The 27,049-nt window shown below is 35.4% G+C and overlaps 1 protein-coding gene across 4 annotated transcripts in view; it reads left to right on the top strand.

Annotated features, from left to right (window-relative positions):
• The window catches only part of GRID2 (glutamate ionotropic receptor delta type subunit 2), a 1,427,475-nt gene that overhangs the window by 757,918 nt on the left and 642,508 nt on the right, over positions 1–27,049 (top strand). For all 4 annotated transcript variants that reach the window (XM_082461676.1, XM_082461678.1, XM_082461677.1 and 1 more), the window contains exon 4: positions 6,955–7,160. In XM_082461676.1, the coding sequence (XP_082317802.1) occupies positions 6,955–7,160 (206 nt within the window). The remainder of the gene's footprint in view (positions 1–6,954; positions 7,161–27,049) is intronic.

Consider the following 27,049-nt stretch of genomic DNA (forward strand, 5'->3'; position numbering starts at 1 on the left):
AAAAATTCACAAGATTCTAAATATTAATTTAAAGCTTAGCATTCTGTCATAATTTCAGAAACACCAAGATTGACTGAATGAAGTACTGAGGTCTCCTGCTAAATGAGGTTTTCAGTGCATTAAGTGATCAAAAATGATTAAATGTGCCTAATCTACTCAAACGAGGGAGAGAGATGAGTAGAGGGAAAAAAATAATCAGACCTACAAAGCCTCAGTGAGAAATCTTTTTTCCTACCAAATTCAACATTTTAAAAGTGTCATTCGAATACAATGATCAGACTGAGGATTACTGTTTGATGTACTCCAGACAATGCCACTAAATTTAAGTTGCAACGACAGTTTGGAAAATGAGTAGTATTGTAATATTCTTCTATCTGTAATAGGGTCTATGTTATCACCAGATGTGTAGATAACAAGCTCATTGAGGGCAGAGATTGTTTTGCTTATGCTTGGCACATAGTAAGCAGAGACTAGATTCCAAAAGAGATCTATTTAGATGCTGACTACTGGTTTAGGATGAACAGTAAAATATCACATTTCTGGTTTGGGGGTCTGTTTAGAAATGTGCTTATGCATTAGATCTTAATATCGCCTAGGATTTTTATACCTTAATCTATTTACATTATAAGCCATTTTCAGTAGAGATATTAAATTTAGTCTTACATTAGTGATCATAATAAAGTCATTATTCTACATAATTTAATAAAATGAATCATTGTGTTTCAATCAGCCATTACCTCTTGGAGAGTAGTTGCAGGAAGTTGGTCTAACTAGGTAACACAAATCAGATATCACAAAAATTGATGGTTGCTAGAATATCAATTTATAAAGGTAGTACCTAGATCAACTTTTAGTCCTTATTGTGATTTTTTGTTTGTTTGTTTTCCATTTTTCCATAGAAAAAGAGAACAGAAGAAAATTAAGAACAAGTGGGACATTTGACTGGATTAATAAAGTCTTGATAATTAAAATGCACATTGCATAGAAATTTGCAGTTTACAAACTGCTTTAATATTTCACACCCCTTATTTCCTTTTATTAGAATAACCCATTAATTAGGTGATATAATTTTCTTTTTGCATTGATAAAGTGTGATTAGCTGTTACTTTTCCTAAGCTTCCATTCCTTTGTTACATTTCTTTCATTGGCATTAATCACATTAAAACAATTACTTGTTTAAATTGTTATTCCCTCCACTAAACTGGATGTACTTCAAGGAGAGGAACTGTGCCTTCACCTTCATTACCAAACTACCAGATGTTTATCAAAAGACTATGTATTAGTCAATACCCTTTCTCTTGTGAGTGACAGAAGCTCATTTCAAACTAGGTAAGCAAAAAAAGAAAAAATGTTTTTTCGATTGACTCATGTAGTTGGGAAGTCTAAGAAATAGCTGCCTTGCCTCTGTTTCACTTCACTCGTTGGCTGCGTTCTCAGCTTCTCACTAGACATGCTGGCTCTCTCAATTCCAAAACTGCATCATTACAACTTGTGATACAAAAGAATGACCATTTCTTTTTCATTATCCTTATATCAAATTTCAATCTTTGTTTGAATCCTGTGACTATCTGTGAACTAATTACTTAGGCCAAAGATATGGAGAGCTCACATTTAACTGTCCTGGGACACATGACCATCCAGTAATGAATATAGAAGGTTGTGCACATGTAGAACACAGAGATGGGTCCAGGTTTGTTTCTTAAATGAAAAATGAGGTTTTGTTGTTTGAATAAAGGAGAAAAAATACTGGGAAGGTAAAAACGACAGACATCACCTATGAAATTGATTCTAAGTTCACACGGCTATGTGGGTAGCAAAGTAAGGACCCAAACCTGGTTTTCTGACATCAAGTGTAGTATGTTTTCCCCTAGATAAAAAGCTGTTTTAAAAAAGAAAGATGCCCCCAATAATAAAAATAACTTTAAAAATTAAAAAAATAAAGATGAAATATTGACTAGAAATGACTTATAAGACTTTTCATGTCACATTACCCTGAAAACAACAATCTTTGACTCCATAAATGTAAGGAAAATTTCCAGTGCATTCTGTCTTGTGCCACCCAAATTCCCTCAGCTGAAGACAGCCATGGACCAAAGTCTAGGCAGGATTATAAAACCCCTCCTTCCACCAGCCCTAACTTGGGATAACACTTCCAGAGCTCTGTGCAGTTCTCTGCTGAGATTTGCATCACAGCTCCCTCTCTGCTGACCCTTGTTCCCTTCCCTTGCTGCACAAGTGTTATTTCTTAGAGTACTCCCTAATAAACTTCCTATTCTCCAGTCTCTATCTTAGATGCCACTTCCCTGGGAACCCAATCTTCTACAGTTTACAATATTTTTCTTGGGCCTGAAAGACAACTAGAGTTAGTCTAAATAATAGCTGAAAGTACTTAAAGGTTATCAAGGAAGGTATTTATAAGTTTCTTAATATTTTTATTTTAAATGCATCTCTATTTAAATAAGATGTAATACACACTACTAGTTAACACGTTGAGTATCTATACTCTGCCTTCTTATATAGAATGGATAGAAAAACAACCATCACGGGCAGTGACTATACTAGTTCAGGTTTTCCAATAACGCCCTTAAGGGAAGCAAACAGATTAGACCATAATCTAGGCAGTGTGCAGAATGTTTTAGGCATGTACATTTACTGGGGAGAAAGGGGATCCATAATCTTCATGATTTTCTCAGAGGAGAGTGTGACAGAAAGAAGGTTAAGAAATTGGAGTCTTGGTTCCCAAACTGATCTCTTAAAAATTATTAGGTGCTAAAATCTCTGGGTTTTATCATGAGAATTTCTGATTCCATAGGAATGGGGTGAGGCTAAGAAATCTTCCTTTTGGACAAGCTCTCCAAATGATTCTAAAATAAAATTCAGTAGACAATAATTTGAAAAATGCCAGCCTAAGTACTAAACTATACTTCTCTATTAGTTTTCTATTGCTGGTATAATGAGTGATCACAAATTTAGAGGCTTAAATAATACAGATTATTAGTTTACAATTCTGTAAATCAGAAGTCTGACATGGGATTGCAGTGGGCTAAAATCAAGAAGTAAGCAAAGCTGTGTTCCTTTCTGAAGGTTCTTGGGGAGAACCCATTTTCTTGCCTTTTCTAGGGACCATCCACATTTCTTCATTCAAGGTCTCCTTCTTTCATCCACAAAGCCAGCAATAGTCATCTCTGAAGTTTCCCAAAAGGCTCAGCTCATTCTTCAGTAGTCAGCTATCCCTTCGACTCTCCTCTTCTGCCTCCCTCTTTTAAGTTTAAGGATGCTGTGATTACACTAGTCCCACCAAAGTAATAGGAGCTGTCTCCCTGTCTTAAGGTCAAGCGACTGACAACCTTAATGTCATCTGCAGCATTAATTCCTCTTTGCTTTGTAACCCTAACCTATTTATAGACTCCAGGGATTAGGACTTGGGCATCTTTGGGAGGTTGTATTCTGCTACCACAAGTTCCTTTATAGAGCCCAGGGAAAAAAAGACTTCTTTTTTTTTTGTCCTAATCCTGTGTTTAATAACTTAGTTAATGAGTTAACTTGCTGTTATTATAATTATCTGGTCAGTAGAATTAATAATCACTGGGAACAACTGAAACTACTATTTAACTTTCTGTTATCAATGAGTAACATCTAGTAACACCCACAGGCCTGGAAGCTTTATGATGTCAGGCATCACCTCTTATCTTTTTAATTTCTGTAACCTGTAACGTTTTACTCATTTTTTCCAACTAACAGTTAAGCAGATAATGTAGCTGAATAATTGTGATAGTTGATCATACTCATGAACTGACAAAGCCAAAGATCCACTCTCTCTTTTAATGACTTTTCCACAGCGCAGCTAATAGCATGATTCAGATTCTTTTCACATCAAACTTACAATTGCTGTATATCATGGGTGTTTGGTGTTATTCACAAATAAGCAAAACTATTATTGTTTATTTAACTCCTGCATTCCAGGAGTCTAAAACATTATGCTTGCTATTTTGGGTAACTATCCATTAGTAAATTTTAGGCAATTCTGTCCTATTGGTGGGGGGAGGAGTGGGTGACCCCTTAACAAGCAATTGTGCACTATTATTAACAATAATAGCACCTACCGTGTGTTAGACTCTTCACTGGATTTCCCATGCAGACACACACACCATCACCCTCACTAATTAATCTTTCAAGACATCTATAAGATAAATATTTCTTCATTTATAGATCAGAAAAATTTTCAAAAACTTTATAATCACTTATCTAGGCAGTGATAACCAGAACTGCAGACTAAGGAAGCAAAGACATAATAGCAATCTTTTATCACATCACTTTTCTGGCCAAGTAACAATACATATAGTACTTAATTTCTGGTCAAACATAAAAGTTAAAAAAGGTCATGCTGTTTTAAATGAAGGGAAAATCAGTTACAAGCTGAATTTGAAGGATCACATAAGCCATCATCTACTTAGTCAGATCCTCTACTTAAAACTTTCAAGAGATTAAAACTGTATTTAGGATAAAATCAAAACCTCTTTCTGTGTCTCACCAGGATCCACATGATCTGAGGTTTCTCCACACAGCTCCACCTAACTCTGCCCTCCCCCTGGCTAGCTGGACTGCAGCCGCACAGAAATCGTTTAGGTACTTCAAACACAAGCTCTTCGCTGCCTCGGGGCATCTTCCGGAGCTGTTGTCCTTTCATCCTATCCCCTTGCCTGGGAAATGTCTTCTCATCCTTTAGATCACACTTTAAATGCCAGTTTTCCAGAGGAAACCTCCTTGAGTATTCTAACTAAAATAGGTCCTTCTTCCCACCCTGTTATTCTCCAGGAGCACACCCTTGTTTCCTTCCCAGCACTTAGTGTGAATTGTATGTGTTACTTTGTTTACCCATTTATTGCCTGTCTCAATGTGGGGAAGGGTATTCACTGTTGAATTCTGAGCACATAGCATTGGTGACAGGCAATAATTTCAATAATTTTCAATAATTTGTTTCAATAATTTTTTTTTGAAACAGTTTCTTTTTTTCTCAAAGTTAAGAGTGTAAGTAATTTGTTTGGAGCCTTATGCTCTGGTCACACTGTGTTTTCTGAACATCTCTATTTCAGTTTATTTTTGGCTTTTTCTGTCATATTTAGCTGCACTTTTAAGTGATTCATACTAAAGAAACAACAACTTACAATTCAAAATCAAGGATCTGCTCTGACACATATTTTAAAGACATACTGGTTCTGGGGTGGGGTCCAGGCTTCTGCACTTTTAGTAAGATTTCCAAGTTTTTCTGATTCACAGCAAAGTTTGAGAAGGCCTGCTTGAGTGCGAACATAGTCCTGTTATATGTCTACCTGTATCTGCTAAATTTCATCAGATCTAAACCTTTGTTTAATCCATGCTTGAATACCTTACATCCTTAGGAACTTTCTGACCTGGATATTTAATGAGTACATAATACCTTTATTATTCCAACTCTTTTATCTCTTGTTCTGCTCTAGATGAGTCTTCGTTCTTTTAAGCTACTGTGATGCTGACATCCTGGGTTTATAATTTAATTAGGAATAAGGAATGTAAGGTAGAATTTATACAGTTATCTATTCTGAAGAGTTTGAGAGTCATCAGATAACTGGACATATAGTGTTTACAGTAATTGTTTTAAAATAAAACAGATCATAAGAAGAAAGCAAATTTTAAAATTATTAGTATTAATTTATAAACTTGCAAATATAAACTTTGGTTATGAGCAAATGTTAGTTTCTAAATTTGTGACTGTTTCTTACTCTATTGGCTTATATATTGCTTTTAATTGCTAATGTATTGAAAAACACATGACCTTGTTATTGTCCTTGAGAGGTAAATTTTACATGCCTGCGGTCTTGCACATTAAGGAATTTTGAGATACAGTCCATTCATAATAAGCAACCTACAATTTCATTCACTCCTTATCTTTCCCTAGTTTCTTCCCTTTTAACATTTTATGTCATGAGCATATACAGAAAAATAAACAGTACTTTATAGTCAAAGCAATCTGCTATATTAAGATTATATTGTGCCGGGTACATCTTCCAATCATATTTATCAATGTTTAGATCCCTTCTTCTATAAACAGCCAATGTGGCACTAGGAAAAATATTTGTAACATTTCAGGCACTTATTGTTACTTAAATATACATCAAAATACAAGTGTATAAACACTTTATTTAGACTGTATTTTACCCTCCTTATTTAGATGTGAAATGGACACAATTTTTTATTTGATAATCTTTCAGAAATTTTTTTATTTTGGAATGGGTGTGTGAATATTTTGTTAAAATTTATGTTTTACATGCAAAGTACATTCCCATACTCCTGGAAAAAAACCCAATCTCTACCAAGTTGGCCAGATTTGAGCTAAGAAGGTAGTACTCGTAAAACAGGCAACAATGTAGCTGTTTTATTTGTGGTCTAAGTGACCTGCGACCCTTTGAAAATAACCTCTCAAAACCGTCTTTCAATTAAGATTGAAGATGTCAAGTTTAGTGATATCGTTGCCTATTTTAAGAAATGGTAGTAATCTTGATTCAGATTCATCAGCCGTTAATGACATTCATGTTTTGCCTGAGGTTAATATCACTCTTTAATACTGAGGAAAAATAAGGAATGTACTTTCTTATCTCACATTTGCTTTAGAGAAGTGAGGATCTTACCCAATCACTTCCCTCTACTCTGTTCTAACATCTTCCAGAGGTGAGATAATTTAGAATGCTCAGTGGAGGAAAATTAATTTAAAAAAAAACAATCCCTACATTTTTCACGTAAACACCTTAAATCGTCTTTTCTCAACCTTAAACATATTTGAGAGTTCCATCAGCTACTCAATTAGAAGTTTAAACAGCCTACAATGTAGAACAATAAACTATTCTGATGTGAGTGAAATAGCTTTTCTCTCCCTTCTGTGCTGTAATTCACATTTTGGTGGGCTTTTGATGTTCCTAGATATCCGTGGAATTCAGGAGTTTTTGGACAAAGTGTCTCAGCAGGGGATGGATGTTGCACTTCAGAAGGTAGAAAACAACATCAATAAAATGATCACCACTCTCTTTGATACCATGAGAATAGAGGAATTGAATCGCTATCGAGACACTCTTAGGCGAGCCATCCTTGTTATGAATCCTGCCACAGCCAAATCCTTCATTACTGAGGTAAGTAAAAATTGTCATGGGCTGGGAATAGGGTGTAAAAATTAAATGTTTTGGAATAGACTTCACAGAGGAGATGAAAATTAAGAGCAGCGTGAGGGAATTAACTACACAACTCTCATTAGCACTAATTGAGGTAGCACAGTGAATTCCTTGCTCATCACATTTACCCCGTACTGTCCAGTTAATTGCTAAGAATGTGTATTTATATGTATTTAGGCACATAGCCAGGATGGTTTTAAGAAATCTTATGGGGATTTAAAAGTGCTGTTTACCTGAGTGGATTTAACAAGTTGTCTAACTAATATTTAAAATTTTTATGCAAGTTAAAATTTTACTTCTGAGAAAAGATTTACTTCAATTAAACTATTGTTGCCTAAACATGATTCCATTTACAAAAACATATAGCATATTTACTTCTGCTCTGTGAACTCTGTACCAAGACAAATAATTAAAATTGTCTGAAACTCTGCAAAGTGATGACCACTGTACATTTTACGATGCTGGATCCTCAAAATTTTAATTGTATCTGTTCATTTGGCCAGAAGCTCTGAAGCTTTGTGAAAATACAGTTAAGACTTCTTAATCTCTATATTCTAAAATCTTTGGTGCTGCCTTACAAAAGATTATTGTTAAGTAAGTTTGCCTTACTTCAAATATTTAATTTTATGTAGTGCTAGAACTGATCATGACATTACATACTTTCACATGGGTTTTATTATTAGTTTTAAATTTTTTCATGACTTTATTTCACTAATACTTTTTTCTTCACTTCTCCATTGTGCTTTCTTTAGCTCGCAAAGTACTGCTGTAAAGCTTCCAAATTAGGAATGTGTTAGAAATTCTTTGACACTCTTTAATATAATTGGTATCAGGGACATTGAAGCAGAATATAAATCACTAATAAGAATAAAACTTTGGAAAATATCAATGATACATTTTTTAAAATTTTAATTGAAAACTTTGTTATGCAGTTTAGGGACAAATATAGAACTTTGACCTTTCTAAGTCTAGCAAATAACTCAGAGAGTCTCATTGAATCACTGGATTTTTCCACAATAGAAAAAATATTTTCAGTTCTACAGGAGCTTGTTCTTTCCTTCAAGAAACACAAAATCTGCTGGAAGATTGAAGGCAAATATACAAAGACATGTAATATGAATTGGAATCTTAAAATTACAAGAAATAAAGTTGAAGCATCTATAGTCATTTTTGGTTGGAAAGATCAGAGAAGGCTTCACTGAGAAGGCACATTTGAACCAGACTTAGTATCATGAGTAGGAATTCACAAAAGAAAGGGTATTTAACAGACAAGTACAAGTCCATCTCAGCCACTTTCTGATCACATGATGTCAGCAAATTACTTAACATTTTTGAGCCTCCATTTTGTCACCAGTAAAATGGGAATAATTATTGATTTCAGCTTATTATATTTGTAACACAGAATAATGAGATATAAAAAGACTTAAAGGGGTGGTTGGGGGACTGACACCTAGTAGATGCTTAAGAAACAGTAATTTCTAGATCATTTTTTCTAGCACATAGTATATACCTGACACATAGCACGTGCTGTGGCCCCCTATCCTTGACTCTGCACTTTGATATTTGTAACAATCTACTGCTTCCACTTTGTTCTCAAACACATAAATTTATCTTTGTGATTTTCCTGAGAGACTTATCTCCCTTCCTCTACCAAGCCACCATTTTTTCCCCCACTCACTTTGTCTTTTTGATTTTCTGTCTTTAAACTGCGGACTAAGTTTATCTTATGGTCTCAAGCAGCAAGGAGGAATGACAGAAAGAATGTGAACCCACCTGCCTTCCCCATCCTAAGCTGGCTATCCTCTTCTCTGACCTGTGTAGTGGTTCCTGTTGCTCCATTAGCTGTTCTCAAACACTTCCCAGCTTGCTTCTGCTCTCCCATGAGTCCTAGGAACATTTCCCCACTTAGAGAGTAGGCTGACCCCTTAAGTCCTAGATGCAGTTCATTTAAAGGCAAGCAGCAGCAAATCCAAAAGGCAGACAGCACCGGAGGTCTGGAGACGTGGAATAGTTCCTGACTTAGAGGATCACTTAGTTTAGTGGAGGAGGCAAGCATGTAACTAAATAATAAAATATGAAAGAAAAATAGTATAATAATGACAGGTGGTTGATGCTCTGGAATCCCATAGGAGAACTGACTAACTCTGCAGGAGTTTGGCTGGCGTCACGAAAAGTTTCACACAAAGTTTGCTTTACCAGAATCATGAAAAATGAATGAGACCGTATTAGGCAGACAGTGATAGGCAAATAAAAATTCACTGTGTGTGCACGTGTGTGTGTGAGAGAGAGAGATGGACATAGTTTTAAAAATCAAATACAACTGAGGGTTTTAATAATGAAAAGCAAGAGTCCCTTGGTCCACCTATTTCTCCCTCCAGTTATTCTTGTCAAAAATAATTACTTATTCTTTTCGTGTTTAAAATTTAATTGGTATTTACTTTTAGAATACACTATGCATTCACATGATTCAAGATTTAAAAGGTTCAGAAAGATAACCTCCTGTTATTGTTCCTTAAGCACCTGATTTTCTTCTCAGGAGGCAGTGTGTCTTGTGTGGCATTCCAGGTATGCACCTACACATATACATGTACGTGTGCATGTACATGTACATATACATCTTAGCTCCCCGACCAGGGATTGAACCTGCACCCCTGCATTAGAAGGCAAAGGCTTAACCATTGGACCACCAGGGAAGTCCCTCAGTAATTTATTTAAAAACACTTTTCTGATGGCTTCTGTCCCTTTTTCCTCATGGTCGTTGGTTTATATATCTGTTCATTCCCTTATATTGTATTGGGGTTTTGGCGATGATCCCGTTTGACTTTTTTCAGTTGGAAGTTCCAGGATGTTCTTTCAGATTTTTAGAGATTAACAGACAAAAGATACTCTAAAGAACGATTGTTATAGTTTTGAAGAAATAATTTATCGAACCATGACATTTTAGATTTGGAAAGTACAACATATAACATTTTGTCTGAATTCCAGGTTTACAATTGAGAAAACTGAAAGCCTCCCTAGATCTAATCAGTATTGTTCCCTAACTTCCTTCAGCCACGTTCAATATCTTTGCAGCTAGTGCTGATAGGGGATGGTAGGGGACGCTCACAGTTTGAAACTGATAAAGTAAGTTGGCAGCCGGTCAAAGGGGTACGTGATTGTCAGGTCCTGAGAGATATAGAAATGACTTACAGTGGATTACATGATGGATAGAAAGGCAGATGAAGCTAGAAAAGAACGGATGCATTGAGATAATGGGAAAGAGAGAGGAACTAAAGGTTATGATGAGGTCAAAGAGACAGGTTCTGTAAGCACCGAAGAGAGGGAGAGGAGGAAGGGAGAAATTCTGCTCAAAGAGAGGGAATAGCAGAATTCCCAGCTTCACTGCTTCCTATATTTTATAAGTTGGCATGGAAAGTTTTTAAAATATTTGAGGGAAATATTAAGTCAAAAGAATGAGTCTTAAAAAAGAAATTGCTCACTTAGCATTGTCATTTAATTGCTAAGGGGAAAAAATGGGCATATCAATTCAGTTTGCATCTTTTTTCCTGTCCCTGGAGCAATTATGTGGCATTGAGTTAATTATGCTCCCTTTGAAGTCTTAGAAATTTAATATATTACATGTCTACAGTTAGTTCTCCACCCCTCATTCAAGATTTCAAAGCTTTAAGAAAAATACTGCAGTTATGTGCAGCTGAGTAAATCAACCTGCTGTGATATCGGTGGAAAATTGTTATCACAACGTACCCGTAAGTGTCCTTGAAATGAATATGGTGAAACAAGAGTGCTCACATGGTTTGATTTAAATATGGATTAGGATGATATTTTGGAAAACAATATTTTTTGTATAGGAAAATGTTGCATTGGATGCTCTGTAAGTTAAACCATTTCCAGAAAGGGTACATGCATTAGAACTTTGGGGTCTTAACTTTTAGTTTTCCAGTTTGATAAGAAAAATCAATTCTTTGAAAATGGGAAGTTTTATTACTTATATGATAATGAATATTATTGCCTATTTACATTTTTTCAAATTTTCAGAAAGGAACCCTACTGTTACATGAAATCCTTTTATTCTGCAATAAGAAAAGGGTATTATCTTTTATTCCTTAAAACATACTTTATGAAATAGCTTTCATTCCATTGTACTATATCCCAGAGAACTTTAATCCTGTCAAACAACAAAAAGGCAAAGTTACTTACTTCAAATATGTAAGCAGCTTACCAGAAATAAGCCTTTAGGAAGCTTTAGAAAACAAGTGAAGTTATCTTGTCTCAAGGGATATAGAAAGGTTCCTAGTCATCAAAAGAGAACCCTGAATATTCAAATTACTGTGATAGTTATCAAGTAGCTATCCAAATAACCCAATTTTTACCAAAATAAAAGAAATTATTTGGAGACGTTATGCAATGTACAGTTTTTACGATGAGGATAATGTAATGATATTAGACAAAGGAACATATGACTATAATTTTTTCCAAAATATATTCATTGCCTGAAAGTCTCTCTAATAATACTGTGTTCATAGATGATTGATATGCATTTTAAAGTACACTTTTTATTGAAATTTAATGTACATAATTCTAATGCATATAATGCATATAACTGTACAGCGCAACAAATTTCCATGCATCCAGATCAAGAGGCAGAACATAACTAGCATTCCCAGAGTCTCCTTCCAGGCAACACCCAGTTATAACCTCCTTGAAGGTATAGCCATTATCTTGACTTCTAACACAATAAACTAGTTGTGATTCATATTAAACTTTATATGAATAGAAGCATACTGTGTATACTCAGATCCAACTCACCTCTTTCCAGTGACCCCTGACTTGGGTATTGATATTGGTGAACAGTTTGCTACTAATTTCTCCTAATAATCTAAAGGTCATTTAACAATTTTTGCCTTTGAAACGTCTAATTTGCTAGTTTTTCTTTTCTATCAGGTTTTTGACGGGTTCAACATTTTCATTCTATTCTATTTATCTACATGAAGTTAAACAAGAAAATACCTGAACATAAGTGAAGGTTGTACTCATATTTGAAATATAAAATCACAGTTGCTTCAACCTTCAAGACAAGGGAATTGAAATTCTTCTCTAATCCAGTATTCATTTATTCATTCATTCAGACAATATGTTTAAAGCTATTCTGTGCAAGACAATGTGGCTAATGTTGCTAGGAATACAATCATGAAAGATATATGGGTCTAGCCTCAAAGGAACAGACAGATTAATAAGGGGAATGTTGTAAACATAGAATGTACAAAATAATAAAACCACAAGAAAATAAACAGGAAAGTTACTCTTCTCAACTCCCAAATGGAATTGAAAATAAAGAAAACAAAGTTGCTATCCAAAGCTTAATCAAATAAAGTTTGTAGATAATGTATAAGATTACACAGACCTAGAAGTAAAGCAAAATTTCTTTTGTTATGAGGTACTGAGAAGTCTTAGCTACTTCAAGAAATTCTTACCGTAATTTACTACAGTCTTATCAAAGCACGTCTGGAATGTGATTGAATCCAAGAGTGATTAAATTTATATTCAGTTTTCTCTCCATGAAGTAATATGGACAAAACGAAAACAAAGAGATTAGTTAAAATAGACCTAATGATAAATTTGAGGATTAGAATTTGACAGTGTTTGTCTATTACTGCTTAGAAAAGAAAGACGTTAGACCTAGAAGGCAAGGACATGCCAACATATAAAAGTATTCCTGTAGTATGCCAGGCACAATTTACCAGGCTGTACTGTGGTCTGAGTGAAATAATTTCAAAATTATGCACCTCCTTGTTTCTGTTCCCATTCTCAACATCACCTTTTGAAGCTAGGAGAATGGTGAGCCCCTGAATTTAATTGCTAGAGAGATATGTTTGTGGCAAACAAATAAATTAGCAATTTAATCAATATGTCAGTTTTTAGTAAATTTGCTTAGTATATAAATGGCAAAATATTGTGGCAATACATGTTACAAGTACCATTATTTTCCATTTCCAGACCAAAACATAGATCACTGCCCTCTGCCCTGCTGTTCTAGGCAGCATGGCAAATGCATCTTAGTTAGCACTGGAGTCTAAATCTATTTGCCAACCTGGGTTAGTGTGAATCAGTTTCCCAGAACTTAATCAATTCCTTAAGTGCTTACTGACAAAATCAGTATTTTAGATTTGTACAGGATCAGATTTTAAGGTATAGCTACCCCACGAAGCTTTGTTGAAGAGTAAGCAGGTACCCCTAAGTTACAATTCTATTCAGACTTTTTCTCACTTTAATACACATAAATAAGAGGGAAATAAACTGTTTAGGTAGAGAAAATTAAGAAGGTTCATTTGATTTTATAGCAAACTATTTTTAATAGAATACACAAAACTGTAGCATAAGAGGATTCAAACATTAAACTTATGTGTGTCCACCCAACACTGAAGTCATATGAACATATGGGTCCATTAATTTCAAATATGAATTACTTTAAGTATGTATATTACTTGATGAGGCAACATTTAAGTCAATACTTGAAACCCATATTTAGGATTTGGACTTAAGGCAATTTGGTAGACAGGCATCCTTCCATGATGAAGAAAAGCATGCATAAAGATACTGAGAAGGAAAATTAAAAGGAGCTGAATGGGACAGGGGACATGGGCTAAGGGAAGTAGAATTTTATGATGCAAAATCAGGAAGTAAGGTTGTACTAGACTGGTAAGTGAAAAATTTTGAATGTCACACCTAAAGAAGGGGGCAGGCTACAAAGGCAGCATGAACATGGAATTTGGATTCAGTTTTTGCTTAACTAGCTGTGTAGCCCTGGCCAAGCCACTTAAAATCATTTAGCTTTATTTTCCTCACCTATAAACCAGAGTAATTCCTGAATCACAGAGTTATTTTGAAGGCTATATTTGGTGTAATGTACATACAATGTGTAGAACAATGTTCACATCTAGTAAAAAGTTAACAAGTTTCAGTTGTACAATTCTCCAGAACTGTAGAGTAGGATAAAGAAGAAAATGCAAGTGATGTTAATAGACTTGGGAATTGATTAGGTGTCTGAAATGAGGTTGAGATACGTGAACAGAGATGGATCCTATGTTTCAAGTCTGAGTTTCAATGATGTTAATGTTATGAAATCAGAAACATAAGAAAATGAACAGGTTTTGAGATAATACAATAAATAAAATTTCAGTCATAAATTTGATGTTATTCTGGAACATCTAGATTGAGACATGCCTGTGTTTGGTGGAAATGAAAGTGTGGAACCCAGTAGTCCTAAGGAAAAGCTATCGTATTTGTCAATGTGATGATCATTGGTGAACTTTGAAAAAACATTTTTATTAAAATAGTGTGAAGAATAAAAAAGATTGTAAGGAAATAATGAAGAGGTTGTTAGCAAATAAACAGAGTAAGAGTAGATGGGGGCATTAAAATCATCCCTGGTTGATAATCACTGATATAGAACTATTCGGTGTTGGAAAACTAAAATTTGTTCTCATGGAATTTTTATTGCTGGCAGATGACACTTGCTTTTTACTTTTCCCCTAATAATAGCTTGTCAACATTTACTGGACTCTTTTCAGGTATCTGACACTATGCTGATCATTCTATATGTTATCTTGTATAATCCTCAAAAAATCCAATGAGATGGGTATAATAGTTTCTTCATTCTACAGATAAAAAATTAAAGGAGTGACGTATAGTCATTTGTCATCTAGATTAAGTAGATTATTTGCATTTTATTTTCTGTTAACTTAGTCATCATTTTTTACATTTTTACTGTTTTCTAATAGTGTTCATCATTAATTCCTTTTTGGGGAGAGTATAATTGGTTTTCAAGTAATACTTACCTCTCTAGTCTTCAACTGGTAAGTTTATGTTATAGTCTTTGGACATACCATCAGAGAGGCAAATCAGTTTGCCCAAAATTTTTAGCACAAAATAAATGAAAACACAAAAAAGCAATTAATTGTATACATAAACGATAAGGCATAACTAATTGGAGGCAAGAAATCCGAGTTTGTTCTGAACATTGTAAAGTAGTTGCCATCAGCAGTAATTAACATTTATTTTTTTCTTATGTGTCAGACACTGCTCTAAGCATGTTTTATATATTAACGCATTTAATCCTCATACCAAATGTAACAGGTAGATGCAAGTGTTTGGCTTCATTTTACAAAAAAGGAAAATGAGATACAAAAGAGGTTGTGAAAGTAGCCCCAGGTCACACAGCAAGGAAGAGCAAAGCCAGGTCTAGACCATTCTTAAGGAGTGGGCTATGCTATATTTCCTCTCTAGGCACACAATACATGTGAAAAAAATCATCCTTGCTTTTTGTTTATGACAAAGAAGTAATTGGTATGCCTAACTTCCATTAAATAATTTTTAAAGAGATTTTGCACTGGGGTGAGCTAGTGGAAGAGTACTGGAGGACAAGGTGGGGAGTTTGGTCAATGTGATTAGGCCGTCTGTGTTTGGTAATTGGTCTTTACCAAAGTTACACTCCTACCTAACCACAGAGATCTGGAGATAGAGACTCTATCTTCCTTGATTATTACATCTCAAAGGAATGGCTCCCAGTTCCTTGAGAAATACATTCTTGGGTTGTAAAACTAGCTAGAGGCTGGAAGAAGATTTACATCTTAAGGGAGCAGAGAAAGAATTTACAATTGCAAATGTTCTAAAGTAAATGCTCTAAGAAAAGGGAATTCAAAGGCCTAGAGTCAGAAAGAAAACTGTTTAAAGCTGAGTGAAGCTGAGGAGAATGTGAAGGTTGTCTTGGGTCAAGCACAGACAGGATATTTGGACTAACTCGATTTAGTTTTACTGTGTGTGCTTATGATAGATATAATATGTATGTTGAATAATATATATATATTTAATAATCATTGAATACATATTCAAATATATAGGTTGCAGAAATGTATATCATTATCATGTAAAGGAATTTTTGGAATGAAAGGAATTGTTAGAACTCCAGTGACTCACAAGATAGTATTTAATTATTGATATGACAAGACCACTAGATATGCTGAATGTGAACTTTCAGAACAAAAGAGTAATGCTGATTTAATCTAAGAGGTTCAGGTGGTCAACCTCGACTTGTGGAGGAAACAGATGGCAATAATGACTACCCATTGCTAAATTTCATCAAGCAGGGCTAAAAAGGGTCAGGATGAGAAGGCTGGGAAACATGGGGTCCAGAAAGGGGCATGGACCTGACTATATTTCGTAACAATACAGGTTTGCCTTTGCTGAGAGTCCTGGCATAAATTTTCAGCATGATCCAAACCCCTTCTTGGTGCATCTGACCTGAGGTCACTATAGCTACAAACAAAAACTTCATAAACTTTCAGTAGAAATGAAATCACAATTTCCAGGGACACAGATTTTGATGAGTAAAGTGCATGTTTTACACCTCTATGACTGATTTTAGAATTGTAAACCTTAGAGTATTTCTAAATTCTCTAGCCCCTATTCTATCAAGGTTGCTCTATTTCAAGATAAATTGGCTTGAAAACTAAGACCATAAAATAAACCCATCATCTTAGCATTTTGAAAATGTATATATGCGTTTAAATATAAGCTGAAATTTTTGGATATTTCACTAAATTCCAGATCCACTGACTCCTTGAACTCAGGTTCACTTGACTCCCTGGAAATAAATTGTTCTTCATGAAACTGCTTAAATTGATAAAGAGTTACTATTACCGTCCTAAGCCCAAATAAAATTTGAGAAGTACTGGGCCTGGGCCTATCTCTACAATTCTCAATAATATTTCCATCTTGTAAGTGCCAGAATTACCATTGACTAAGACATATGTGATCAATGACCAGCACTAAACACACAATTGTGCACTTTTATATAAATGATGTTAATTATGTTTTTAGATTGTGAAGTACTGTGGCTGGTTAAAAACAAGCATATTTCTGAAGAGCTATTTGTCCATCCGTATTCAATGTTAAATGCATGCAACTTTTATATCTATGGATATATGGATCTGTCTGTGGAAAATTTCAAAAATACCTTTACCTAGATCCCATCCCAGAACCCTAAATCATAACTTCTGCAGTGGAGTGCAGGCACTGGTGTTTTTGAAAACCTCCTTGGGTAACTGGCACACAGAAGTCTGTGAAAGTAGAGAACTGCTCTTGACTACTGCTTCTCAAGCTTTAATGTGCACACTAGCCACCTGGAGACTTTTGTTAGAATGAAAATTCTGATTCTGTGGGTATGAGCCTGAGATTTTATATTTCTATCAGACTCCCAAAAAACATTGGACAGAGCATATATAGAGTATTTCCATCATCACAGAAAGTTTTGTTGACCAGACCTTGAGTTTATATTAAATATAAATCTAAAAAACATTTGTCTGAAATTCAGAATAATAGCCATTAGGGGAATATAGAAATTTGTAAAAAGATGTTCCCTAACAATATAAATAATTTTCCAGTGTAAGTAGCTGAGAATTTTAGTAATTAATCCATATACCTAATTGCATTTCAAACTGTAACATGTTTCTTGGCTCACCTGCCTGAGGCACGTTAGTTGTTGAAAATAATAAAAGTTATTTTCTTGCAATCCCCACCAGTTAAACTATTGGAACACTGGTTCTCTCTAAACTGATAGTGCAAGATCCCAGGGTCTCTCAAAACTCACCATTTCCTCTCACCTTTCCACAAGTTTCTGGTATCAAGGTGTTTATCTTGATGACCCAGTTGCTCCAAATGTAAGTTGGAGACTTGTTGCTGAAATTCAGCCTCTGTACACCGGTGCCAGATTAAATCTCAGAGATAGAGTTTTGGGTGAAGTAGAAAGAAATAGCTTTATTGCTTTGCCAGGCAAAGGGGACCACAGCGGGCTGATGCCTTCAAGACTGTATGTCCTGCCCTCGAGGTGGTAGTGAGGAGTCTTATAGTGTTCAAGGAGCCAGGTGTGATCAGCTCGTGAACAGTCTTCTGATTGGTTGGTGGTGAGGTAATCGGGAGCCAGCATCATTGACCTTCTGGGTCCAGCCGGTCTGGGGTCTACGTGCTTGTGGGCAGCATATAGTTCACTTCTTCCACCTGGGGAGCTTCAGTATCTTCAGAACAGCTCAAAGGACATGGCTTGAAATATTATCTACAGTCCTTGAGGAAGAGCTAAAGGTCCTTGACTTTGTTTAATGGCTAAAGTGTTATTATTTTGTCTTGCTTGATTGTTTTTCTTTCTTTCTGCTTTTTTCTCACTTCTCTGATTAAATTTCTTCTTTGGCTAAAGTTTTCTACAAACAAAAGGCAAGCGGAGGACATGGGTGGACGTCTGTTCTGGGAAGGCCTCCTAGGGTCCTGCTCGGTTACAGACTAATGCTACTACCAGGAGAGTTCACAAATCACTGTCACACTAGGCTTTTGCTAACATCATTGTCCAAGGTCTTGCCACAGCAAAATATCTCCTCCAGCCAACAGCAGGATCCCACACTAAACCTTACTCCCCCAAGGACTGAGCTCTCAATTGAGTCAACAGTGGTAGTATATTCTGTTCTCTTAGTAAAAACTGTGGTGACCTGGTATCTATTTTACCTATTTTTTATTACACCTCCTTTCTCTGTGGTGTTTAGCACTCAGACACATGGACCATAGCAGAATGTCTCTCAGAGTAACGCCTCCAATTAGACCTAAGGGCTAGAAACACCAAATCCGGGGTGCTCCATTTCAATGTCCATTGAGGTTGAAGGTTGGACCATATCCCCCAGAGAACGAGAGGATCTAACTAGGGCATCTAGCTGTTGGCCGCTAAATGTCCAGGTGTCTTCCCTTATAATTAAGCAGCTTAAGCAAATAGACCACTGTGTTCCCACCTTGCCAGCCTTTCAGACATAAAATGACAGCTAAGATGGCTGAAGCTAAGCCATGCTGGGGACCCCAGTACAAGACAAAATTGCTCCTTAAAATGTTAATGCACTCAACACAATAATCACTTCATATTTACTCTGAAAAACAAGAATTCTGATAACAGGAGAAACAAAAAAATAAACAACAACAAAAAGCAGCCCTTTAAATTTCCCTATAGACTAACTTCGAGTTTTTTTTCTAGCTTTGTTTAAGGGACACATATCTTTGTGAATTTTGGATCTTTTAAAATGTTTACCAGCATTCTCATTATTATTGTTCTCCTTCTTTAGATTGTAAGCTTCGTGCGTTTCAGGTTCTTTGTTTATTTAACTTTAAATCTCACATCGTATGCTAATGTATTGCATATAGCAAGCTCGAAATAAATGGTAAATTTTTGAGATGAAATTTGATTTTGGTTTTGAGGGTTTTAGACATCTTATAACTGATTTAAATAAGAACTAAGTCCTATGTACCAGGATGAACCAAACATTTTCCTTCTTATCTAATTGCATTCTTTCTCCCTTCCAAATGTATATGTGTTTGCCTCATGTTGAATTCAATCTTCAAATCCATACATTCTAACTAACCAATAATTTCTTGAAACATAACTGAAAGTAAGTATTTCTCCTTGGCAATGACCCCTCCCCTCCTTAGACTGCCTATTTTTTATCACTTCTGGGTGGATTACTAGGATTTCTATGAAGAGATCAAATTAAACAGTATTCAAAAATTCAGTCTAATCTCTTTATTTTTTTAATTGGGGGAAGGTTAAAATAGCTGGTAAAACATGGGTATATTTATGTATTTATTTTTAATATTGTTGTTTTAATTATCCGGGTTGAGAGCTAGCCTGGTTTAAAATTAGCATAGGCTATAAGATTTGAGACACCCCGTTCTCATCTCTGAATAAGTAATCCTTGTTTTGTTCTATAGGGGAGAAAAACAATCTCTTCCTCTACCCACCTGACGTCCCAAGAATCAAACTGATAAAAAAAGATTAACAACAGGAAAAAAAACAAAAAACAAAAACAAAAACAAAAAAAACAGACTTAGTCACAAACTTTAGGGGAAGAAAAACAATCTTTTCCTTCTACTCTTGTAGGTTCTTGACTGGGGCCCTGTAAGAAAAACAGACTAACAAGAAAAACAAACAAACAGAAGTTTATTAATAGGTATATCTCATATATACATAGGAAAAATTCAGGGATGAGTAACTCAAAGAATTGCCTAGAACTTGTGCTTAAATGCCATCTTCGCCTAAAACTAAGAAAGAAGGGTATGGGGGAGGCAAGTTATAAGGAGGTGACCAGGAAAAGTGCAGTAGACAAGGGTCAGGTTTGTTCTGCAGAGTTAAGCCGGCACCTTCTCCAGTGATAAGAGGCTCTTGTCATTTAGAGTCAGCCTTCTCTTTTTGATACAGAGATGTGACTCAAGGGATATTTTAGGATTTATATGCCATCCAACAAAGTGTGGAGAAGAAGCTAGACAAAGGAAAAGGGGTTGGGGGCCGCTGAGAGGGGAGGTGGCAAGTACGGGAAGCGGATTAGAAAAAGTATGGTGCATGAGGAATGTTTAGTAAGGTTAGTTTTGCAGATTCAAGTCAGTGTCTTGTCCATTGAGAAGCGCTGTTAAGTGGCATCTTCATTTCACTGGTACAGGAGAGAGAGACACCTTTACAAATGAAAATTTTCTTCGTAAGTGTAAATTTCCTTTACAAAAGGGACAGTTATATTCTGTTTTTAGAGCTTTTCCTGTATCTGCTGTTCCTCAGTTGCCTTCAGCTCAGAATAATCCTTATGCCAAAGTGGTGTATTTGGGGGTGGCATATTCTGTTCCTCTAGTTCTGTTTCCTCTGTGTGCAACTAGCATCAGAGAGCTGCAATCTCGGAAGGTCAGCTGTTTGCTAGGACGGGGCCTCCTAGAATGGCATTTCTCAGTATTGTTATATCCAGTATCTGATTCCAGGCACGTGTTCTTTAGTTATGTATGACCACCTCCTTCTAAACTTAACTGTGGCCACCACACAATTGACTGGAAACCGATACCCAACAAAATGGTAAAATATAATTTAAATATCAAGACTAAGGAAAGGATAAACTAGAACAAAAGGTTACATTTTAGGAGAGAAATTACCATATCAAAATATAGATCGGCATGTTGCATAATTTCTCCCAGTAAAATGGGTAACTCCTTGAGGTCAGGGACTAGTATGCATTTCATATTCTCATCAGTATTCGACACAGCACGTACATGTAATTGATGCTCAATAAATACTTAATGGTTTGTTTTATTTCATTTATTTGTGAAAAGGCAAAGCAGAAAAAAAACCGTGCCTTACATAGCATGAAAACAGTTTCTTTTTTATTGATGAGAGCCTGCCCGAATGAGAACCTTAACACAATGGAAAAGAGCTAGGGAATTCTCAGATTGCTTCACTCCCTCGCCGATTTTAAACACCTGGAGGAATAGACAATTGAAAATCCTTTGTGGTGTCCGCAGCTAAGTTTGAGCACACAGTCTCACAGCTCTCAGCGTGGACACTAATTTCCAAAATTTAACTTGAGCCCTTGAGGGATGAAACTGGCTCAACTGCTACCTCTTTAGAGGAAAGGAACTTCAATCTAACATATATTCACTAATTATTATTATTATTTCTTAATTATCTCAAAACATAAAAGATGAAAGTCTAAAATGTAATTCTAATTGGCAAAGGAATTTCATACCAGGAAGGCACCACTTGATTAGCAGCTATGTAGGCAAAGGGAGGGTTTGGGGGTATGGAAATTTGACTAAGAATTCACATGGAAAAGTGCTCAGTGTGCTTAGAAATTGCTCAGTCAGTACTCAGCGTGCTGTGAAAGCACTCAACTTCCGCATATTTAAATGAGTTGAGAGCTTACATTTTAAAAGTGCTCAATCGGGAGTGCTCAAGCTGTGGGATCTATTAGTTGAATGCTAATTAACTTCTTTTCATATGGTTCACTTCTCAATTAAGCAGACAGACAGTTTTGCTGCTCATCTTTTCAGGTTGAACCTGGACTTTCCAGGAGACATTGAGAGATCTGCATTTCTTGGGGAGAAGGCAAGGATCCCACCAACCATTCCCATGGCTTTCTTTGGCTCAATTATATTGTCTCTCTCATGTGTCCACATTATCCTCCTCACTATTTCTGGGCTTTATTGTCTTGGTTTGAAGCTATTTTGAGAAGACTAAAATAGCAGAGCTTGCTGTGTTATTTTATCTGATATCTTTTTATTCCTGATGAATGGGTTTGGTTTTTCCCAAGGGCCTTTTCAATCATTTTGATAACATTTGCTCCTCAGAAATGGTTTTGAGCCTTGAGTTGAAGGAATTGGATAGTTTTGTATAGTTCCATAATGTCCACTTTTACTTTTGGTTAACTCATTAGTATCTTTTTAAGTAGGAAAGATGAGTCCCATAATATGTTCTGTATTAAATAAATACCTCCATTAAATAATTTGCTTAAGGTCAAACTTGAGCTATATATTTTAAGAATGCACTTTGGGAAGAAGATACTATGTCTTTTCATTATTTCACTATTGCTATAAACTGAGATGAATACTTAAATGGAATTCTATTTTCTGTGATGACTTCAAAATCTCACAGGATGACGCACTGATGTGTGAGTACGTTTTTTTAAACACATTCACATGATGTCATGTATTCCTTTTGCAAGTACTTCATTATGCATTTAAAAAAAAACCCTCTGAAGTATATGTATTTACGTGGTTACTGTTACCAAACCAAACTTGGGTTCACTTGCCCATAAGAAGGAAAGCCAATCTACTGACATTTTAAGGCGAGTAAAATAACATTTTAATTAGCGTCTAATGCAGGATTAATGCATTAGCCTCCTAACACATCTCCCAGCCAACCTTCCCAAGGCAAAAGCGCCTTCCATCTATAAATGTCATTGGAAAGGCAATGGGTTTTGGTGGAGATGTCAAGACTTCTTAGGCTGCAGCCATTGAAAATGTGGGTCATCTAACTCCCCCAAGGTTCTCCAAGCAATCTTCTGATTTTAATTGGCTTCTATATTGGCTTACTGTGGAGAAAGACTAAGTTGGTCAGACGAATACATTGTTCAGAAAATGAGTCAGTCAATATAAAGTTTTATGTCAATTATAACTCAATTTAAAAAAGAAAGAAAATGTGTTACTCATCTTCCTATATGTGTGAAAGGGATATGAATCTCACTGGAAATTAATACATCAGGGCTTTCTATCACAATCTGAATTTCGCTAATGTGATTCTGGACTGAGTGATGGGATAATGCCCAGTGTTCTCTTAATAACCACTTTCTGAGTCTGCAGTGCTAATGGCCTGACCTTGGATGGTGATGAATTTTCTAAGGTAATGACTATCACACCTTGAAGCCTCTTTTGAGAAAACTTGCTGGATGTCAAAATCACATTTAAAATTTTTTCTTTTTGAATTTCTATTGAATTTATGTGATGTTTCCACAATAATGCCATGCTCAGTTTTGTGAGCACAATGAACATTATTTTTTTAACCATTACCCTGGTATTCAAAACTACAAAACTTAGGCATTCCAATGAAAATTTAATTTTAGCAACCTGGGGTAGCTTATAATGATAATACCCAATTAGGAATATCTTTTTTGTAAAAAAAAAAATGAAGGAATTTGGGTAACAGAGATTTCTTCACAAATTCTGCCCAGTGGCTATAAGAGGCAACACCGTGTTATTGCTTTGCTCTAAAATGAAGATAGAAACGTATGCCCTGTTGCCCCTTGCTGTTTGGTATATTGAAACTTGTCTATTAAATTACCCTTTACATTGTTTCACAACGTTCTCTCTCTCTCTCTGAAAATAAAAGCTAATTCAGCTTTCTTATCTTTATGATAGAAAAAATAATGTCTAGACTGGGAGTTCACCATGCAATCATAAATTCAAGTGATGTACTTACTTTAATAAACCAAGAAGGTATTTAGGTGGTTTGCATCAATTTTAAACAATTATCTTTTTGTATTTACTTGACCTAGTTAGATAATGATTTGCAAACAGATTTGATTCAACAAAACATTAAAATGTTCAGTGAAGTCTTAAAACAACTGCTTTTAATATTCCTGAACAATACGAGCCTGGAGGCTTGGGGTTCAGCCTGATGTGAGGTGCGAGGTGGGGGGGGGGCTTGTTTGCAATCAGCTCTGACATTTTCAGATATTTCCACTGCAAAGTTCTGTTTTGAAAACACTTATTAGAGAGCAGCTGAATGCGTGTCCTCCATTGAGCGCTACCTCTTTTGTTGTTGTTTTTGTAGTTTTCGGTTGTTGTTGGCCAAGATTAAGAAATGATTGAGACGGCATCAGGATGTGTCATTTGATTGCTATACAAGATAATATTTTTTTTACTTTTTAATATTATCTTTTCCAAATTAGGATTTTGTAATATCTTATTACTGTGCAAATGCTTGTTATGACTGTGTTTTTCCTCTACTGTATGAACTGTTTTCCAATTGAAAATTAATAAGGGCTCTCAACTGTTCCTAAAGTTTTCATCAGTATGAGCAGATGTAACTATTGTTTGTTTGACTGGAGCATTTACTTTGAAAGATACCATCTGAGTTTGAAAATAAACTAAGCCCTAGTCTTGTTTTCATACAGTAGTATCAGGAAAATATTTTGTGTTGTTTTGATTTCAGTGATAAACCAACAGTAGTTATCTGATCATTTTTCAGGATGTGAATTTCAAAAAGAAGTCATGCTTGTTTTTTGTCGTATCAATGTCCAATCAACAAGAGCAAAACGCTTGTTAAATGGGGGTCAAATGACGATGCATCTATAACAGTACTTTTTAAAACCATGTGGTATGCTAAAATTTCAATCATTTTACCATTTTGTAAAAATTGAATCACTGTTCAATTTTTCAACAGTGCCACTGTTCAAACCAATTACAAGTTCTTTTGAATATCATAATACCCCTATAGGATAGATACTATTATTATCCCCATTTTACAGATGAAGAAGGCAAGGTACAAGAAGATACATAGCCTTTCCAAGGTCACACTGTGGATTATAACCCAGGCAACCTGCCTCCACATTTTGTGCTTGTAATTGCTATACTCTGCACTGTTAAAAATTCCAAATGTTTTCATTATTCGCCTCTGAATGCTAGCCTCTGGATGTTTATGAGTAAGTCCTTGCCTTAATGGTAAGAAAGTGGACTTTCCAATAGTAGTCTTGTTATTCTTCGACTGATAATGTAGTCAAAGCTTCTGAGGGACATACATCCAAAAGAGAGGGAGGAGAAAGAAAGAGAGAGGCTCACAGGTTAGCTATTGTCACACCAGTTCTGAAGATCAGTGGGAAGAAAATGTCATGTCAGCCAATTTATTTCATTTAATCTTAAGGTTAAAAATTTTCAATGGAAATGAATCATTAAAAACTCAATATATGGATTACTGATTGCAATATTCTTGTTTATCTTACGCATAGCAGAATAAATTATTTGAATAGATCATGCATAAAAGTTGTATGCCATTATAAATGCAAGACAAATGGAATTCTAAAGGAAAAAAACTGGAAGAATCTGCTTGAGGAAAATTTACTTGTTTAAAGATATTTTATTTTTCTATAACCAACTATAATACTAAATGAATAAGACTTCATTAAATTTATAAGGTGTTTCCATCAACTGACCAAGACTTCAAGTTTAAAGGACCAATGATTTCCAGGGTATAGAATACTGTATGAATCTTAAAGGCATAGTAGCTGCTTTTATAACATCACCAAAAATAGTAAAATCTTTAAAAAATGATAGATAGACGCTAGATAGATAGATAGGTACATAGATAGATAGGTAGATAGATAGGCAGATAGACAGATAGATAGATAGATAGATAGGTAGATAGACGATAGATGATAGATGGATAGATAGACAATAGGTAGAAGATAGATAGATAGACGACGGTAGGTAGATAGACAATAGATAGATGATAGATAGTTGACGATAGATAGATAGATGATAGATAGATGATAGATAGTAAAGGAAGGACGATATGACTTCTTCTGCTGGATGGTTTATAATCTAAGGCTGATAACACAGACAAAAATTAATATAAGAATGTAAATACATGCAGAGAAAATGAAATGTGTAACTGTTTAAAATCTCAGACTACACACCCATTACTTGAAATTCTCAGCGATGAGATTTATAAGTGGCTGATAAATGTTGCCACTGCAGCCACTGATACTTGGCAGAGCCGTGCTTAGCCCTTCTAAAGTTTCCACAGGGAACTGACATTTTGTAGTTTGTTCGTTCTAGGCAGATGGCTATAGCAAAACTCCAGCCTGAGTTTATTTGCCCCTTGAACTCCTTGAGGAAGGTGCAACAAAAACTAATTGCAAAATAAAATAAACCTTTGAATTATTGGAAAACACTTTTATAGGCATTATGATCATTACTATGCAGAATTATGCCTTGCCCTTGAGAAATTTGCATTTTACATTAAGCAAACTGCCAATTTACAAGACTGCTGCTTGAGCTGACACAAATATACTACAGACACTTTGTCCCCTAGGCCCAGAAGGAACCCACAGAACTGCTCTGTCAGTATCATTCATGCAAGTGACCAATAATGTCAAACCTGTTTAGTGAAGCAAGTAAATAGAGTAAAGAGGGTTTCATGACAGAAAGAGATAGTAAATGGATGCACAGATGACGCTGGGATATGGTTTGAGATGACAGTGAGACATGCAATTTAGGCTATCTTGCTCTGTTTTGTATATTATCTAATAGTTATGAAATATACTTGAAACAAATGAGTTTCATCTCTATGACAAAAAAATATCATGGGGATGTTTTATCATCTTGAATAACATTTTATCATGAAACCAAAACATATGGGACCACTGAAGAGTCACTCTATTTTATATTTATTTACCTCAAGAGTAACATTTTAAAAATTAAAACACAAATTTAATACGATTAGAAAAATAAGTGCTTTC

This window comes from Balaenoptera physalus (genome assembly GCF_965194825.1).
Source record: "Balaenoptera physalus genome assembly, chromosome: 5".
NCBI classification, from domain to species: Eukaryota; Metazoa; Chordata; class Mammalia; order Artiodactyla; family Balaenopteridae; genus Balaenoptera; species Balaenoptera physalus.